This window comes from Botrytis porri, assembly GCF_014898465.1.
Source record: "Botrytis porri strain MUCL 3234 chromosome Unknown BPOR_001, whole genome shotgun sequence".
Lineage (NCBI taxonomy): Eukaryota > Fungi > Ascomycota > Leotiomycetes > Helotiales > Sclerotiniaceae > Botrytis > Botrytis porri.
In genome coordinates this window covers 2,498,799-2,517,052 of record NW_024066075.1, presented here as the reverse complement: position 1 = coordinate 2,517,052, position 18,254 = coordinate 2,498,799, and the positions used below count along the sequence as shown (strand labels likewise).

General features: G+C 42.6%; 7 protein-coding genes across 7 annotated transcripts; 4 read left to right on the top strand and 3 right to left on the bottom strand.

Moving 5' to 3' along the window:
* The first annotated feature begins 158 nt into the window (after nucleotides 1-158).
* On the top strand, nucleotides 159-3,877 carry EAF01_000670 (uncharacterized protein). Its single transcript, XM_038908920.1, has 3 exons — nucleotides 159-773; nucleotides 826-912; nucleotides 963-3,877. The coding sequence occupies exons 1-3, from the start codon at nucleotides 574-576 to the stop codon at nucleotides 3,772-3,774; spliced, it is 3,099 nt and encodes a 1,032-aa protein (XP_038775826.1). The 5' UTR covers nucleotides 159-573; the 3' UTR covers nucleotides 3,775-3,877.
* Nucleotides 3,878-4,574: 697 nt separating this feature from the next.
* On the bottom strand, nucleotides 4,575-6,607 carry EAF01_000669 (uncharacterized protein; the record flags this gene model as incomplete). Its single annotated transcript, XM_038908919.1, has 2 exons — nucleotides 4,575-6,353; nucleotides 6,434-6,607. 2 exons carry the CDS (start codon nucleotides 6,605-6,607, stop codon nucleotides 4,575-4,577), a joined length of 1,953 nt encoding a protein of 650 aa, XP_038775825.1.
* A 965-nt stretch (nucleotides 6,608-7,572) lies between these two features.
* Nucleotides 7,573-8,825, bottom strand: EAF01_000668 (uncharacterized protein; the record flags this gene model as incomplete). The annotated part of the gene is made up of 3 exons (XM_038908918.1): nucleotides 8,738-8,825; nucleotides 8,210-8,680; nucleotides 7,573-8,152 (listed from the first exon to the last, which is right to left on the bottom strand). Coding segments are annotated over exons 1-3 (1,053 nt in total). The 5' UTR covers nucleotides 8,740-8,825.
* Nucleotides 8,826-8,971: 146 nt separating this feature from the next.
* Nucleotides 8,972-9,288, top strand: EAF01_000667 (uncharacterized protein; the record flags this gene model as incomplete). The annotated part of the gene is made up of 2 exons (XM_038908917.1): nucleotides 8,972-9,024; nucleotides 9,102-9,288. 2 exons carry the CDS (start codon nucleotides 8,972-8,974, stop codon nucleotides 9,286-9,288), a joined length of 240 nt encoding a protein of 79 aa, XP_038775823.1.
* A 924-nt stretch (nucleotides 9,289-10,212) lies between these two features.
* Nucleotides 10,213-12,127, top strand: EAF01_000666 (uncharacterized protein; the record flags this gene model as incomplete). The annotated part of the gene is made up of 2 exons (XM_038908916.1): nucleotides 10,213-10,947; nucleotides 11,000-12,127. The coding sequence occupies 2 exons, from the start codon at nucleotides 10,213-10,215 to the stop codon at nucleotides 12,125-12,127; spliced, it is 1,863 nt and encodes a 620-aa protein (XP_038775822.1).
* Nucleotides 12,128-14,952: 2,825 nt separating this feature from the next.
* On the bottom strand, nucleotides 14,953-16,636 carry EAF01_000665 (uncharacterized protein). Its single transcript, XM_038908915.1, has 2 exons — nucleotides 16,030-16,636; nucleotides 14,953-15,946 (listed from the first exon to the last, which is right to left on the bottom strand). The coding sequence occupies exons 1-2, from the start codon at nucleotides 16,496-16,498 to the stop codon at nucleotides 15,225-15,227; spliced, it is 1,191 nt and encodes a 396-aa protein (XP_038775821.1). The 5' UTR covers nucleotides 16,499-16,636; the 3' UTR covers nucleotides 14,953-15,224.
* Nucleotides 16,637-16,845: 209 nt separating this feature from the next.
* Nucleotides 16,846-18,222, top strand: EAF01_000664 (uncharacterized protein; the record flags this gene model as incomplete). The annotated part of the gene is made up of 1 exon (XM_038908914.1): nucleotides 16,846-18,222. One exon carries the CDS (start codon nucleotides 16,846-16,848, stop codon nucleotides 18,220-18,222), a length of 1,377 nt encoding a protein of 458 aa, XP_038775820.1.
* Nucleotides 18,223-18,254: the final 32 nt, after the last annotated feature.

Here is an 18,254-nt window from a genome sequence, read left to right as displayed (position 1 = left end):
AGATTTTAACAAATGTTGATGATAACTTTATGGATTCTAGTTAGGCGGTGAACGGCAGAAACAGCGCCTTTTACCTAGAATGGTCTAGTGAAAGCGATTAATTAGCAGCTGCACCTGTTCCAAAATACATTTACTGTACGCTCACACACGTACATGCAACTTGGGGAAAAGCAGATATTCAGAGATTCCTACTATGTAGGAAAACAGATCATCGAATATATCTCTTTATTACATTGATCATTGTCGTTATTCTTCACACCGTTCAATATGATTATGTGAGAAGAATCAACCGAACAGTACAAGTACAATCGCATTTTAATAACCTTACAGCAAAACACGAAAATTCGCGATCTTACGCGTTCACACTAACCGGTACAGTTGATTGATATTAAATTTCTATTTTATATTCAATCATTCAACAACTGTAAACTCCAAATTTGTTCCAACTCTAGCTTTTGGCAAGTGCATTTTTTGGTATGAAAAGATCAATACCATCTCTCAGTTTCCGAACCTCTAGCCTTCTATTCTATTCTGGCATCAAATCTGGGCTCGGGTCAGTACACTGCGCCCAAGATGTCATCAGACGCAGAAGTCATTATATGCTATTGTCTCAAGTGTAAACTCAAGGTTGGCAGCTTTGATAATTCATGGGAAGGTCTCGGAAAGACTTATTATATACCCAAAGTCATAAGAGATGCCACAGGACTGAAGGGAGTTGGTTCTATCAAACTAGCAACCGGTCCAGCACAGGTTGGAACTATCATAGAAAATAGGTATGCGATCCGGAATCTTCGAATTCAATACAACTATACTCATTCGTCTTAGTTCTCTTCAAGATTTGGCCTGCGCAAATTGCCGTGAAGTATTTGGCCTGCTATGCGATAATGCACCAGAAGGTCATCTATTGAAAAAGTAAGAGAAGTTTACATTTATAGGATAATGTCCATACTAATAGCAAATAGGGATCAATTACTCATATGTGCCAAGAAAATATCAATGAAATTGCAACGAACAGGTGAAAAAGCAACATTATCTGTCACAAAAACACATGATTTGAAGAAATCCTCAAATAACTCAAGCTCACTGTCCAGGCGACCATCGTCAATCCTGTCCGGGACTTTGGGCCCCAGCGAAATATCCCGCCAGAGTATAGAAAAACCTTTCACTCCGGCAGCATCTTCACTGTCGATACTTGGCGATGCAAAAATCATGTTAGCGATTTGTGAGCAACGAAAAGATATTGATCGAATTGATGCTGCTGTGGGTCGCCTCGAGAATGACATGCAGGGCGTTAAGATATTCATGGAAAATATGCGCCGCGAGATGACCACGATTCAGAGCGCTCGTTCTGTAGCTACTAGTGTCGTCGAAACTCTTCAGCATGATCTCGTCCGCGTGACCGAGAAAGCTGATGGAGTAGATGATCTTCGTACAGAGCTTGATTTTTTGAACACCTCGGTCGAGCAGATGAAGAAGAACAATAGAAGGAATAATCTTCGTCCGGATTTTGATTCTCTGCGCACTCGAGTTGAGGAGATAGAGACAGCTAGGAGAGGGAACGATCTTCGTTCAGAGTTTAATTCTCTACACACACGAGTCGAGGGGATGGAGGGAGCTAGTGTGGAGAAAGATCTTCGTACAGAACTTGACTATCTACGCACTCGGGTTAAGGAGATGGAGAGAGCCTCTCGCAAGGTTTCAACCTCAGGCGCTCGAGTGATAACTACTCCTGCACCTTCTGACGAATTACAAGAGGGACAAATTTTGCCCAAATTAATATCTAATGGAAGATGCAGTCCGCTTAATCATGCGAGAGATTTCTCAATGCTCGAAGGTAGCAGGGCCTCGCATCGGAAGCGCCAGCACAGCGAAACCGAATATGACCAAAGGGAAGTCGAGAGTTCGACACTTGCAGAGTTTAGAAATCACAAACGCATAAAAGAAACGAAAGCTCAACAAGATGAAGACGCAAGATCTCTCTCAATACCTCCTACTCGTTCACCAAGTAGAGAACCCGCCACTCCTTCCAAACCTCGTTTCGAATCTCCTATTCTTGGGCGTTACGATACGAATGGTGACGTCGACCGTACTAAAGATCATAACATTCAGCACATCGAGCAAGATACCGAGAGACAAATTTCGGAGTCACCCTCTCACCAAATCGAAACTGAAATGAACACTCCCAATGGACACGACGATCCTGACGTGCACCAACAAGTTCAACACATCGCAAGAGCTTCTGCAATGAACACTCTCGACGAGAGTGATAATATTAACGAACATCAAACTTTGGAGGTTATGTCAAAAGCCACTGAAATGAGTAGCTCTAATCAACCTAAAAATGATGAAGGGCGTCAACATCTACGGAACCACTCAAAGGCTACTCAAACAGATAATCCTGATGAAAACAACACTGATGAAGAACAACGAAATCTGCAGCACGTCTCACAAGCTACCTCAAATACACTCCTGGAGTCATCTCAAGCAATTATTCCGGTTCAACCACTCAATATTTCTCCAGCAAACTCAAATGGGAATCTGTTTACATCTCCTCTAGATCAACCTCAAAACTATCACCGAAGTCGAAAACAATTGGAAATTCCCAACTCTTCTCAATCAGAATCCTCACAAAACACCCAAGAACCACACCTTCCATCTAATTCCCGCCGAGGTCCTGGTCGTCCTAAAGCAGCTCCAAAAAAACATAATAGTTTCACTCCACATAAAGAAGATCGTTCCGCTGCTAACACACCCCACTCTGCCCGAGGTCCTGGCTTTCCTGAGGACGCTCTAAATAAAGAAAAGCAAAGTACATCTCAATCTAATACATCTCAATTCCAGCCACGTCGTGGCCGTCCTAAGGGAGCTTCAAATAAATCTATCTTTACTCCCAGCACTTTTTCAAATGGGCCCGGTAGCGAAGAACTATTTACACCAGGGAAAGCATTGCGGGGCCGTACACTTCCCGTTCCAAATTCAAGTCCTTTGGTCAGAGAATTTGCAAATAAACAAAGCAATCTAATGATCGATTTGACCACTGGCAACGAACGTGAGGCTTCTGAGTCTCCTGAAGAAATCAATAAGAGTCGGATGCAAACTATTCAGCCGCACAAGACTCATGTCTCGGTACCCTTGAATGATGGTGAAGATAATCCATCTCACCCTCCCAAAAGAGAACGGAGAAACACACGCAGTTCTTGTCAAAGACCTTCTGTTGATTTAGACAAAGCTCTCGCTGCCAGACCCGAATCTGGGGATACCACAAGCGACGAGGCAGTAGAAAGTGATTCTATAGATACCGGAAACGAGAGACAGACGAGATCGATTTCGAGACGTTCAAGGGAATTCAAGGGGTCTCCGGTGGGTGATGACAACTATACCCCGCCTAGCTCACTGAAGTATTATGAGAACCCTAGAAGGAAAAGAGCGCAAAGTGAGCAGAGTAAAAAAGAGGATCGAGAAGGAAGAAGGGGTTATGAGAACGCAGATGAACAGGAGAGGCAAGGAGAAAGAGGAAGAGAAAGAGAACTGCCAAATGAAGAAGGAAGAAGAGGAAGAAGAAAAAGTACACGAGGGAGAGAATTAGAGAGCAGAGAATTGGTTAAGGAAGTTTTGGAGGGAGAAGGGGAAAGAGAAAGAGAAAGAGAGAGAGGAAGAGAAAGAGAAAGAGAACGTCCAAAAGAAGAAGTAAGAAGAGAAAGAAGAAAAAGTACACGAAGGAGGGATATTGAACGCCGCGAAGAATTGGTCAAACAAGCGTTGGAGAGGGGATGATTGATTGATGATAATGAGGAGATTATTAAGGTTTGGGAAAATTCAGGGGATAAGGGGAGGGGGGAAGGTTAATACTTATTGGTAGAATGAATTTTATCTCCTCCTACCTATACGATTTTTAAACCGGTCATCAAGTTTTATAATATCACCTTTTCTATTAATCCTCATAATTCCCCCTCTCCCTCTACATCTCCCTCTACATACTCTCATCTCATAGAAAAACACCTCTGAAAATAACAAATAAATCAACCACACCTGCGATCAAAACGCAAACCCATTCCTCACCAACTCAGCATATCATAAAGACTCAAATCGACGTACATCACATCTATCTAGCTAGATATCTCACACTCTAACTCCATACCCCCATACACATATACACCTCTCTTGTCATATCAAGATACACTCTTACTACAGTACATTCTAATAATCTCATCTCATCTCATCTCATCATATCATATCAAAATTTCTAAAATTTGAATTCCTTCAAATATAATCCAATCATTCATTCGTTACCTAAATACCTAAATACCCATTTTCGATCCTTCAACTAACCGATACAGTCCAATTCAATGCTATTCAAACGGGCCTTCCACCCCAAAAAACTACACTTCTATTTTATTCTGACATCCACAATTATATAACATATCATATCATCAGTTTCACTTTCAATTCCAATTCCAATTAACTACAACCCATGCATGCATTTACTCAACGAGAATCGACTCCTGCTAATTCATCCATCATGTACATCTGACCGCTCATACGCATCCAAAGTATCACTCTCCCAAAAACTTCAGTTAAAAATCAAACTCTCCTCTAAAACTCTCCACATCCATACCCGCCACAACGCGTTCCGATAAATCTCTTCTCCCCATCTGACTAAAAACTCTTCTCAGCGTATCATACAAATTAGTGCTTTGATTTTGCGAGATCATTCTTTCAAGATCCGCGTCACTGACACTTCCACCACCCAGTACATCTCTTGCCTTTTCTTTACCTTCATTTTCCACAATTTTATGCATAGCTAATGCACCTAGAAGATGAGAAGCAGCTTCATCAAAACATCCGATATTGATGCAAGAAACACCAAGATTGTAGCGAGCTCGTACGAAGTTGATGCGGAGCGTGAGTGCTTTTTCGTAGGCTGCGATAGCTTCTTCGCTGCGGCCTGAATTTGCGAGGGTAGCGCCGAGACGATTCCATAAGAGATGAACTTGGTCTCTTTGATTCGAGGTTCCAGATTCGGTGGAGGCTAGGGCAGAGGTGAAACAATCAACTGCTTTGTCGTACTCTTCAGCACCGTAGAAAAGGACTCCGAGACCTACTTGTACATCTGGATCCATGTGTTCGCCATCTGGTGAAAGTTGAGCGGCGCGAATGAATAAATCTGTAACCTTTTCATGAAGTTGATGTCGGTCGGTGAAGCCGATGTCATTCTCAGAAGACAGGGCGCCTGGCTCAATGATAGATGGATATTTGATGGAGAGCCAACGCTCAAGTGTACGATAAGCGGTACTATCATAACCTTCGTTCGTGTAGGAAACTGCTAGGCCCATGAGGGCTGTAAGATTCATAGGATCAACTTTCAGAGCCTGTTCTAACGCTCGGATTGCTGGCGTTTCCTTTTCATTTTGGGCTTGTGCTGAACCTAATAATACCCATGCATCAACGTGCTGGGGATCTTTTTGTACCGCGGCCTCAAAAGCTAGTGCGGCGAGAGATAAGTTACCTCCCTCGTGCATTATCCGCACACCCTCATCGAATGGATTGGAGATATCTTTAAAAAGGTTCTCGTTCTCAAACATATAATCTCCGAGTTGTGGATCGCGGAATGGCGATTGATGTGTTCCTACAGCATCAAATCCGTCCCATTGATCGAATTCGCTTATGTTCATACCGTTTAGGCTTTGTTCGCCGGCCATTTCCCTAGCAGCAGCATTTTCAGCTTGTATGCCCTTCCAAATAGATTCAAAATCCCCAAATTCATTGGTTTCAGATTCAAGGACTGACCTATCCATTTCATTTAACTCTCCTTCCGCCGCCAAACTCTCTTCGAGCTCCTTTCCTTGCAAATCAATCTGCTTGAATTGCTCTTCCCAATTTTGATCATCGAGCTCAACCATCTTTCCCTTTCCTTTGTCTTGTTGTAAATCCTGCGCAGGTTGTTGATACTGTGGTTGATTCATCATATTCATGCCCATACCCATTCTGTTCATGCCCATCATTCCCATGTTCATACCCATACCCATACCCATTTGAGGACCTTGATATGAATAACCATTCGACATATTTTGCGCCATAGGACTCGCAGAACGCGCGGAGCTTGATTGGCCCATCTGTTGAAATCTAGCAAAATCCGCAGGACTGAATGCTGTACCTTTGGGAGCTTGGAACGCCGCCTCCATCATTGCCTGTTCTGACATTCCTGGCATCCCAGGATTGAACTCCTGAGCCCATCCTCCAACAGCTGGAGATTGAGTTCCATTTCTCATTTGTGCGTTTTGATGAAGATCATGTTGCATAGCGAAAGCTTCTGGTGGGAGTTGACCATTTTGTTGCATAAAATCGTTCATCATCTGCCAATTTGCGAATCAGTAAATAACATTCTCGAGATATACACTGCTTTGACAAAGGTGTACCATCCTGGGTTGCCTACATGATCTTGACTTCCGTTCATATTCATGCCGGAGCGCATGCCCTGCATACCGCCTCCAGGCGCTCTACCGACCAATCTATCTCTCTGTAAACTCTTGTCATCCTGAACATGTTTGGTGAATTGACTAAGAGGATTTCCTGCTGTCGAACATTCTGCACCGCCCATGAAAGACATAGCTGATTAAAGTCGATTTAATATCTTTTGTAACTCGTAATGGTAAATTCACCCTTTGCCGTTTGCGTCGTCACTTTATTTAGTGATCGTAATGCTTAAAATTTGGTCTGATATTCAAAAAGATAGCTTTTGATGGGAATGTATTAAGACAGGAATATATTATACAAGAAGGAATTAAGATTCTTTGTAATTATGATAGATCACCAGGTAGATGTTTAATAATTGTTTTTGTGACTGATATGGTCGAGTGGACGCAGGAGAATACTTATTAACATGCATGAGAACGTGGATGAACTGTGGGGTCGCGGCACATTAGAAATTCAATCGGACCACCTCGGTTGAACAACACAAACACCGATTAGAGTGCAGCTCTGTACTGCTGTAAGAGGGTCACGTGTTTTGTTTTTCGAATTATTTTCTCTCGAGATCTTTCTGTATACAAACGAAATGGAATGACTGAATAGGTGTTGGTGTATCAGATCAAAGTATCTTTGATCTTTGGAGTCGTATCGGAAACGATTATCACGTAGACAACATACAGCATTAGCAGATATCACATATTACATATCACGTATCAAGATATTAAGTGTTGGGGTATTTAGCAAGTGGCGAGAAGGATAAAAGTGTACATTTTGAATAAAAAGTAGTTCTGTAAGATGCACTGAGTGGAATTTTTTATGATTTCTTGCTGTGATTTAGATCTTGAAGTCGTTATGCCTGATCAAATCAAAGCCTTTGTATTACGACCGACTAAGCTTCTGGGGGTTATAATACAAGGTGAAAAAAACGGGAAGCGTCCATAAAAGTAGAGCTGCATAGAAGATTCAGCAACTTTTGAGACTTCCCATACACCTCTAATAGATGACTAACGCCTACCCAAATTCATCATACAAAGTACTCATTCGATCATTCGTTGATCGATTCGCCCGTTAGTCGACATGACACCTAAATATTCAGCTTTCTCCTTAGAATGATGCGCCTCTTCCATCACGGTCACCACCATATCCTCCACGATCTCCACGGTCACCACCATATCCTCCACGGTCTCCACGGTCACCACCATATCCTCCACGGTCTCTACGTCCACCACCGTATGATCCACGTCCACCGCGGTCGTTGTTTCCGAATCCACGGTCGTTGCGCTCACCGCCTCCAGCGCTTCTCTCACCAAGGCTGTAATCAACTCTGAGTCTTCGGTTGAAGACCTCCTTTCCTTGTAGTTGTTCCAGAGCCTTCATGGCACTATCAACATCAACAAAGTCTGCGTGGGCGAAACCTCTTGGCTGTCCAGTGCGTCTATCGATAGCAACACGAACATCAATGACATTTCTAACCTCGCGGAACAAGCTGTTCAAATCGGCATCAGACATCTCGAAGGCGAGGTTGCCGATAAAGAGGCACTTGGAAGGTGGGTTTTGATCTCTGATCTTTGGCGTCTTGTTGACGTAGTTGACAACAAGTCTGCGGCCCTCAAAGATAGTTTGGTTCTTGGCTTCAATGGCTGCAGTTGCGGACTGAACATCTGCGAAATCAATGTAGGCAAATCTGAAGTCTTTGTTAATTATAGTTTTAAAAAAAAATAGCAACATTTTGAATGCTTACCCCTTGCTCAAGCCTCTAGCATCTCTAGTGACTCTGACATCGGTAATGGTTCCGAAGTGCTCGAACTCCTTCTTAAGATCCTCTTCGGTAATGTCGAACAACAAGTTACCAATGTAGACGCCATTGTTAGGGTCAATGGAAGGACGCTCTACGTTTCTGTCCCTGCCAAAGCCAGCGTTTCTGGATCCAAACCCAGTTGCTTGAGCAACAGTCTCCTTGGCCTCTGAAGCATACTCTGAGACGGTCTCTGCGGCAGAATTGATAGCTGATCGAACGGCTCCTTCCTCTTGTGCATCTGCGTTCTCTTCTCTAGTATGGGCATCATCACTTGCAAATCTTCGGAATACTGCTGATGATATTCTCTCGTTTGAAGCTCTGACAACGAATGGGGAAGTGGTGTTGATGGTGCGAGGTTTAGAAACGAAAGAGGCGTTGGAAGCAGCTCTGAGAGCGGCACGACGGACGAAATGCCTTCAGCAATCATTAGTTTTGAGTTATCAACAGTGAAATTGCTACATGTGAACTTACATAGCTGCGGATTTGATAGAAGAAAATCGGGTTTATGAGAGATTCCTATTTGATGAGGGGCAAAAAATGAAGATTGTTGTGGTGATATTGAGATTGATGGCCAAAAATATTATTTCAATTTTTGTTTCTTCGAAAAACTTGTACCGAATTGGTTTAGCGTTACCCTGGCGATTTTTAGAGCTTAGTCCACCCCCGCATGATTTGAATTAATAAAATCTATGATACTCGACCACGATGACAATACTTACTTTAAAGGACGAAAATAATAATCAGTTTATCGACAGGAAGTAAGTGTTGTCTCTTTTGTCTCTTCTGTCTCTTTTGTCTAATTTCCTCTTCTATCGTATATCTCACATCTATCTAGAGGTTTCATCAATATCATCCGCTGTGTTATGTATCTTGAAGTCGAAGATAATACTGCGATGCATATCTCATATCTGCAACTGCAATCTGTTGTCGAGTACTTGATTCTTTTGAATAGCTCACCAGCCACCGTATCTTTCCAGAAATTGCTTGTACAATCGCGGGTTAAATGGGCAGCAGTTGCATGATCCATTTCCAGGTCCTGCACTGGGAAGCAAGTATCACTGTAAAGCCAGGCTGCTATTTCATTGCAGTAGATATATCTGATTGTGTCTAATACGATGGTTAGGTTGAGCTCTGGGTGATATATCGGCAAGGTCATTGCGACTCAAGAAAGTCCGTGAAGTACTTGGTTAGATGAGTTCATGTGCTGGCTAACGAACTGAACATGGCTTCCTTTATGTATATGTTTTGCATCTCAATCAGCTCTTGCTCTTTTAAAACTGCGCTGGGTTAACTCTGATGAGAAGATACCAACAGATATCAGTGTGATGCTGAAGGAAAGATAGTTGCCAAATCCTCAGTTGGTTCATTTCAAGGAAAGAATAAGGCAGGAATATTGAAGAATGCCTACATGATTCCCAAGCTATTGGCGGGGCTTTCTAAACTTCAACACTGCTTCTACCATTGGCTTTTTGCCGACTTTAAGAGCTCAAAATGCCTATCCAAGAAGTTGAAGTGAGGAATCTACAATGATTTCCAAAGTTGTAGTATTGTATATCACAGTCAACGAATCATTTGTTTTGTTATCTAAGCGATAAGGCAATAGGCAGTTGTGAACACAATTTATTCACATCACTTCGTTTCGGCATTTTCACTTCTTATGGCGTTGGCTGGTTAATTGAAGATCGATACGTTTGGTCTATCATGGTAAAAGAATAAAAATCGTCCATGGACGGTGGATCTGTTCAACGCCATGTCTTCAGGATTCTTGATGAGGAATTGGGTCTTTCTCTATGCAGTTGCGGGGTTTAGATCGGAAGCACCAAACCGTATCTAGACTAGATTGAAGGTCAATTCAAAATAGAGTCTGCCAGATTCCACCATCATTCAAAAGGCACATCCAAGTCCATCAAGAATCTTACTCCATAAAAAAAACACAATCCAGTCAAATGGACATCAACCATACGATAATTGGCACGGCAAAAGACCTGGGAAATGGCCTTTTCTCAACAGTCGATTTAAATTCTGGAGATTCTATCATTGTCATACAAAAACCCCTTTTATTGATTGCCGAGAATCAGGCACTGCATCGAGTGTGCGCCAATTGTTTTCTAGAAGCAGGAGAAGGAGTGGAGCTACAGCCCTGCTCAAGTTGCGGCGTTGTCAATTTTTGTTGTGTCGATTGCGAAAAGTTGTCACTGAGATCTGAGGGTTCCCACGGAGCAGAATGTGACCTTTTCAAATCAAGAAAGCCATTTGAACATTCTAGATCACAGATCAGCGCTCAACCCGTAACAAATACGGCTTTTGCTTATTCATATTGTCGGTCGAAAAAAGTAACCGTCTACTGTATTGGCTGCAAGGCAGTGAACTACTGCGGTAAAAAATGCGAAGATCTAGACCGCTCACATCATGAGATACAATGCAAGGCTGTCCAATCGCAAAGTCTTGGGAATTCGTTAAACAAGATGCTCCCTACAGCTGTGCGTGGCACTATCCAATTGGTTAGCAACCCGGCAGCACTGGCAAAAGATTCACCGTTAATTGAGCTTGCATCTCACGAGGATGACCTCAGAAACGTCCAACCAAAATGGGATGATATATCACTACAAGCCCATGCTGTTGTGAATCTTCTTCAACAGAAACCAGAATTTGTCAAATATGCTCTTGAGTCTCTCTGTCGGGTAAGAACAGGCCTCTATTTTTGATTTTATCCTTACTAAAACAGACCTGCAGCTCTCCACCAATGGGTTTCGTGTCGAATCTAACATTGGCAACGGTCCAATTGGACTATGTCTTGATCCCCTGTTGGCACGCGCCAACCATAGCTGTTATCAAAATGCAGCTATAACATTCGATGGAAAGCGTGCTACTCTCCGAGCTCTCTTCCCTATCGCAAAAGGAGAACAAATATTCATATCCTATATTGACGAAACACAGCGGCGAGAAGTTCGTCGAGAAGCCTTGGCGAAAACTTGGTTCTTTCAATGCCTTTGTTCTCGCTGCACAGTATTCCAAAGTATATATGGTGATCTCATAGATTATCCTATGGTTTTGACACCATCACTTGATAAGCTCGTCCCTTTCCAAGAAACCTACAAGTTTGCAAAGGCTAGAGTAGCAGACGAAGATCCAAAGACGATTACCAGATTCTTCTCCCTACTCCATGTATTACGACATATCGAGGTCATGATATCGAATGCTCATAAAACCTATCAGAATATTGACCGACGTCTCGAGTTTTTCAAGAAAGCTCTAGGAAATTTGAATGATTTTATCCTCTTACAACGTTACGCGCAACAACCTTTACCAACAGTTCTTAATGAAATCTATCTTATTTATCTAGAAAAATCGGACTACATCTCTGCGCTTGTCGTACTAATTTTCTTGATCATTCATGCTGATCCCATTAATTACCCAAGTCCATATCATCCGCAACGTGTTACTAGAATACTAGCATTACAACGATTGTGTAAATTTCTTGCAAGCTTGGATCCAGAGGAATTCGGGAAATGGGAGACAGAGAACCTGAATGGGGGAAAGCAAGGGGGGCTAAAGAATATCGATTGGATTAGTACGTGTCAGTTGGTTATGTATGGATTAAGAGAGACAGGAAATAGATGCTGGGGAAAACAGAGTGGGGTTGTGAGAGCGGTGGAAGTGGATATTACGGATGTGGAGAGTATTCAAGAGAAGAGGGGAGATGGAGAGGTAGGGAGGACGTTAAGAGATTGGGCTAGGGGGAAGGATGCTAGTGGATTGGGCGAGGTTTATGCGGAGAGGCTGGGGACGGGGCTGAGAGAGCTATCCAGCTTGGTGTGGGATATTGTGGGGGTTGTGAAGGAGGGGACGGAGGTCAATTGAGGTTGTGAATTTATGATAGGCGGAATTGGAGAAAAATAACCTTTGGGGGTTTATGCAGGAATGGTAGAATCGGGATGGGAGTCAGGACGGAACAAAAGGATCACATCACTAGCAGATTTGCAAAATGATAGCTATCTCAAATATTTGAGTCACGAGAGATTATTTGCAGGCTGGCTTAGATGCATACATGTAAGGTTTTAAGAGATGTGATATGGAATATGAAGTATGACACACAATGACTGCCCCAGAAAACACACCTTCTAACTGCGTCTTTCCAGACAAATTATGAAGCGTACATGGATTGCGATTCAGAAGATGATGTCTAAAGCATTCGACACTCTGAAAAATAGGAACTATAATCCTAACTTTAACTCCTCCGAATGATTCTCAGCTCATACTAACGAACACTAGACACCCTCCAAACCAACCCAAATACCCTGTCTAGAAACAACGAAGATGGGGTAAAAAAATAACTCCCGCATCAGTTTCACATGCCCACCTACTATGAGGTTACCAACCCAAGATTTCCCTCCATTTTGCTCACCCCTCACACCCCCCAGCCCTAAAACAAACGAAAAAGAACTGCATGTATGTGACAATATGTGATCTCCGCCCCATTCCAACATCACAGAAACAATATAAATATACTGACCCATTCCATATTGTGCTATCCCACAGAATAGCAGTAGAGTAACACGGATACTGTATTGTATTCGGTACACCTAAAATGCGAGATCGTATTGAAGACCGTCCTGCACATTCACTCGACTAAAAAAAATGAATGAACACGTTCCGTGAAGCGAGTTCGTATTATTAACATCATCCATTGAAAACACGGGATATATCTATTTTCCAATAAACCAACAACTGAGTTGAAACATCGCCCGAAAACCCAAGTGTGCCTAATCATTATAGAGCAGTTTGTAACTAACCTAGGCTCACGTTCCATAGTGAGGAATTTTCTTTCTGGGATTCTCTATTTAAATTCAGATTTGGGGATCAGAAATGCTGTGTACACTGACTGGTACATACATCTGTTAGCTGGTTCCAAAAGACCTCAAATATTGGGACTAGGGAGGAATATCACACTTTTCCAGTACTAGTATCACATACGCAATAAAGAATTGTGTATTTCGGATACTACTTCGGAAAAAATAGAACACATCCATTCCCAAGCTAAGAATTTCCGCTGCTATGATGGTTTTTAAAAGAAAAATACATGAAAGAAACGAGGTAATGTAGGTGTATATGTATACATCGCTTAATAATGTGAGGTTGATAATTACTGATCGGATCAAAAACAAGAGGCAGGCGAATCACCGATCTTCCTAGAAAGTACTGCAAGTTCCGACGCGCCTATTGCAGATAGAAAGGGTAATAGATATAGCTTTGGAGCATGTATTTTGTATTTGGGTTAATGCACTCACATACTAATCGATCTCCAAGTCCTGCTCATGATTAGGTATACGAGAATAACAAGTGCTCGGTCGTCTGGCGTTTCTGTGATGGGAGAATTAGGAAATTCTGATCAGGGACTGAGTCTCTCTAGATTCATAAGTGACTGTGAAGTGGTAGATGTTGGGTTGTGAGGTCATTGTCTCGGTATGATGGACTTGTGAAGGAATTTCTAGATGTGTCGGGAGAAAGGTCAGGCAACAGATCTTTAATTTCGAAATAAGTAATTTCCGATCGTGTCTTTGTAATGGGATAATTAGAAATAGCAGACGGAAAGTTAGAGGCCTGGTTTGTTAAGTAATCGCCTTGGGGTGATTTAATTCTGAATGTAGTGTCTTGCTAGGACCTTAAGTTTGCCGAAAAACAATGTGCATTGGCAAATGAGTTTGCAAATGTACAGGCTGATGGAGATTCTCTTAATGGTGGTGAGCCAAGCCGCGTGTAATTTTACTCTATACAATCTGTGGACTCCGATGAAAGGCGTTGAGAATATACAACTTCGAGCCCTTCAAAATGCGAGTTTGAAAGGTCGTTATCATCTGGCAAACTGATTTCATATGCAAGACTGTACATTTCACATGGATCGAGTTGTAGACTAGTGGATATCCAAGTCGAGCCCCGCTGTTATTCGCAATATCCTGACAACCAAATCCGAATCCGTTGGTTGATGGAGACACTTCATCAAAGTTCCTCAACTTCTGGGGTTGATCTCGAACCCGATCAAAATCTAAGAGTAAATTTTGATTAACTCCATCACGACTTTGAGGAGCGCCACATTAGAAAATAAGAGAAAAACCAACAATAGCACTAAAATTCCATGCCGATGGAACAAAAGTCAGGATGATCCAATGCGTGTTCGTAAATAACTAATCCCGCTTGGTGGCTCTTAGAATATTGAGAGTATCAACACACAGTTGGAAATAATCCCAATGTTTGGAGTGCGAATGTGGTATGGAGCAACGAAAAGGAGACTTGATCATTGAGATGGATTTCCATGCATACATGCTAGAAAACAACCTTCTATTGCCTGTACAAAGAAGGAGTCGCTTAACTCTTTTCTTCTCCCTGTGACGATATACTGTAGTGAGGAAACATTTTGAAAGTTGAGAATGCACTACTTCTCCTCGAAATAACTCGAAGCAACGGAGAATCGGAGCCGTGAAAAACAAGTGTCTGAGCAGAAAATTAACATTTCCATTACATATAGTTCTAAAGCTGTCACCCTGAGAGCTGAATGAAATCAACACCCGTCAACGGAAAGGTGTTCAAGAACGTGGTGGAAATACGAAGGAACTGTTTCAAAAAGTACTGGAGATGGTGTTGTTCATCGATCACGTTGGCGTTTTTAGAACACATAGCACAGGAAAGTAATTTGAATGTATTTGTATTCAGATTGGGTATCGCCTGCTAGCCTATTTGCATCTAGCAAATTACAGCCGCAGCTGGGTATGAAACTAATATTTATGCCAGTGTATCCTAGCCATTGACAAATCTTGTTACTCAAGATATGTGGATATGACGTCAAATGTCCCATTAGCAGTCGTTTGATATATGCAAATCGCTAATACATATCATAACTGAAGCGCGAGGTATGCAAACTATTTAAGATCGGTATATCTGATTAAATAATACCAGATCGTGCTTACTCTCTGTCGCTCTTTCCTCTCCATCCTCTGGTTGGGGTCTCTCCTTGTTTGGTTTGAGCATTGGACAAACTGGGCTTGACTCTGATCTTTCCACCCCATTTCTCAGACCAATCCAAATTGACAATAGCTCCATCAGCTTCTTGACTATCTTGTAATTCAACAAAGCAGAAATGGCTATTGCCGTCTCTGGGCTCTCTTGGGGAGCACAACTTGCTGACCCACTTAACAGTATACTCACTGAAAAGCTCTCTAATCTCTGCCTCGGTTGCTGCCTCGTCTCCGAAATCTGGTAAACCACCGACATAGATTCTTTGCTTCTCAACAACTTTTCCTGAGGCTCCTCCAGATGCACGACTGACTTTGAGACCCCACTCATTGCCATCGAACATCTTAACTGCATCATTGACTTGGGTATTGTTGGCAAGATCAACGAAACAGTAATAGTGGTTGCCACCTTCCTCAACCTTGGAAGGGTGTGGAGAGATCAACTTGCTAACAACTTCAACATCAAAACCTTCAAAGATTTCTCTGATCTTGCGGTTTGCTGTTTCTTGATCATCAATTCTTGGTAGTCCTCCAACGTAAAGTCTTCGACCATCCTGGGAAGAAGAGTCAACTTGACGTTCTGGACGCTGAGAAGTTTCTCTGTCAGAGCTCTTCCAGCGGTCGTTTGTGTAGAGAGGTATCTCTGATGAGCTTCCTTGTGGACGAGTGCTACCTGTGTTTTGTTAGTGATAGTTTTGAGGAGTTGCTGTATAAATTTGATGACAGGAAAAATTCCATGCTCAGAGATTCACTCACGGTCTGATCTTACACCAGGCTTGACTCTGAGTGTACGGTTCTTGAATTCTTGACCATCATAACGATTCAAAGCCTCCTCAGCCATATCCTTGGTGGTGAAAGTAACGAAACAGTAACCAGGGTTGCGCTTTGTGATGGAATCGATGGACATATGAACAGTTCGAGATTCACGTGGAACATCTTGGAAAATGGTTTCAATATCCTCTGGAGTGGTATCATAACTTAAGTTACCGACGTAAATGCGACGACCTTCCTCAATAGCCTTGTCCGACTCTGTGAGTTGTGAAGGTTTTCTTGGCGAGTCACCTGCCTCGTTTCGAGAAAATCTCCCCTGGCCTTGAGTTGGTCGATCACCACCATCCTTACCACCACCTCCACGATTTCTTGAAGAGGACCAAGGAGATACTCTCTCTTCGCCGCTTGGGCTTTGAGGAGTGTCTTGCTTAACACGCCAGTTGTTGGAGAACATTTTAAAGGTTGAAAATGTGGGGGTTGGAAATCGAAATTGTTGAATTTGGATTCCAAATTAAATTTTTTGGAGTTCGTATTTAAAGAGAGAAATACTCCACGGTCTATGAATATCAAAAATATCAAAAATCGAAGTTGAAGTTGAGGAAGTCTTCTTGAATAAATTTTCAAGATGAACAAAATTTTCCGCTCAAACACTAGAAAAGGGAATGAATCACGTGTCTCAATATCTTTTTCGCTTATCGATACCGCCCGGCAGTATTTTATTTTTTTCGATAATCTTTATCGCACACCCCGCCATGACAATTGCATTGCATTACACAGAGAATCGAGATTATAGACTTCAAAATGGCTACAAATACTACCAAACCTATACATAGTCTTATCATTGACGCAGGACCAATTATTAAGAATGACCCTTCAGTCTCTACGCTTCTTGGCCAAGCAGAGATCCTCTACACAATCCCCCTCGTTATCGACGAAATCAAAGATGCCGTTACAAGAGCCAGATTCGAGACCACATTATTACCTTTTCTCAAATTAAGAGCGCCCAGATCAGCTAGCATTAGAGTTATAACTGAATTCGCGCGGAAAACGGGTGATTTGGAAGTACTCAGCAGACAAGATATTCATTTGATGGCTTTAGCATATGAGCTTGAATGTGAACGAAATCATGGAGATTGGAGATTGCGAAGTGTACCAGGACAAAAGAGATTAAATGGAGCACCTCCCGCATCATTAAGTGGCGAAAGACCTGCCGATGCCATAGAGGCACCACAAACATCTACAGATGTCGCGGCGCAACCAGCAATCGAAACCAGAGGCGCATGGGGAACATCGATACCTCAAGCAACAGAAGAATCTAAAGTGGAAATACAGCCCATTGAGGAAGCATTAGAGGCTACCCATATATCAACAGTCTATGAGGCAAAGAGTGCAGAAGAGCTAGCAGAGGATGCAGTCACCGAAGAATCGACCAAAGATGAAGTCACAGAGGAACAAACTCAAGAACCAACTTCCCCAACAGAGCCCGAAACCATTCCAGAAACCATAGAAGAAGTTCCTGCCTCCGAATCCGACGCCGAATCCGACGGCGAAGGCTGGATCACCCCCTCCAACCTAAAAAAGCACCAACAAAAAGACACAAACTCCTCCTTCTCTCCCCAAGAAGAATCCAAAACCATCCAAGTAGCAACCATCACCACCGATTACGCCATGCAAAACGTCATGTTACGTATGAACCTCAATCTCCTCTCGCCCTCTCTCCAACGCATCCGTCAGCTCAAAACCTGGGTTCTAAGATGCCACGCCTGTTTCTCCATCACGCGAGAAATGACCCGGCAATTCTGTTCTCGCTGCGGCAAACCTACTCTCCTTCGTACCTCCTGCTCAACTGATAAAGATGGAGTGGTGAAAATCCACCTCAAGAAAAATATGCAGTGGAATAATAGAGGAAATGTATACAGTGTTCCCAAACCAGTTGCCGGGACAGCGAATGGAAAGAATATTAAAGGGGGTGGTAAAGGAGGATGGGGTAATGATTTGATATTGGCGGAGGATCAAAAAGAATACGTGAGAGAAATGGCGACGGAAAAGAGGAGAAAGGAAAAAGACCTTATGGATGAAGATTATCTACCTAGTATCTTGACGGGAGATCGCGGAAGAGCTGGTGGGAGACCAAAAGTTGGAGCGGGCAAGAATGTCAATTCAAGGAAACGACATTAGGTAGAATAGTATTAGTAACAGTAATCTCAAAA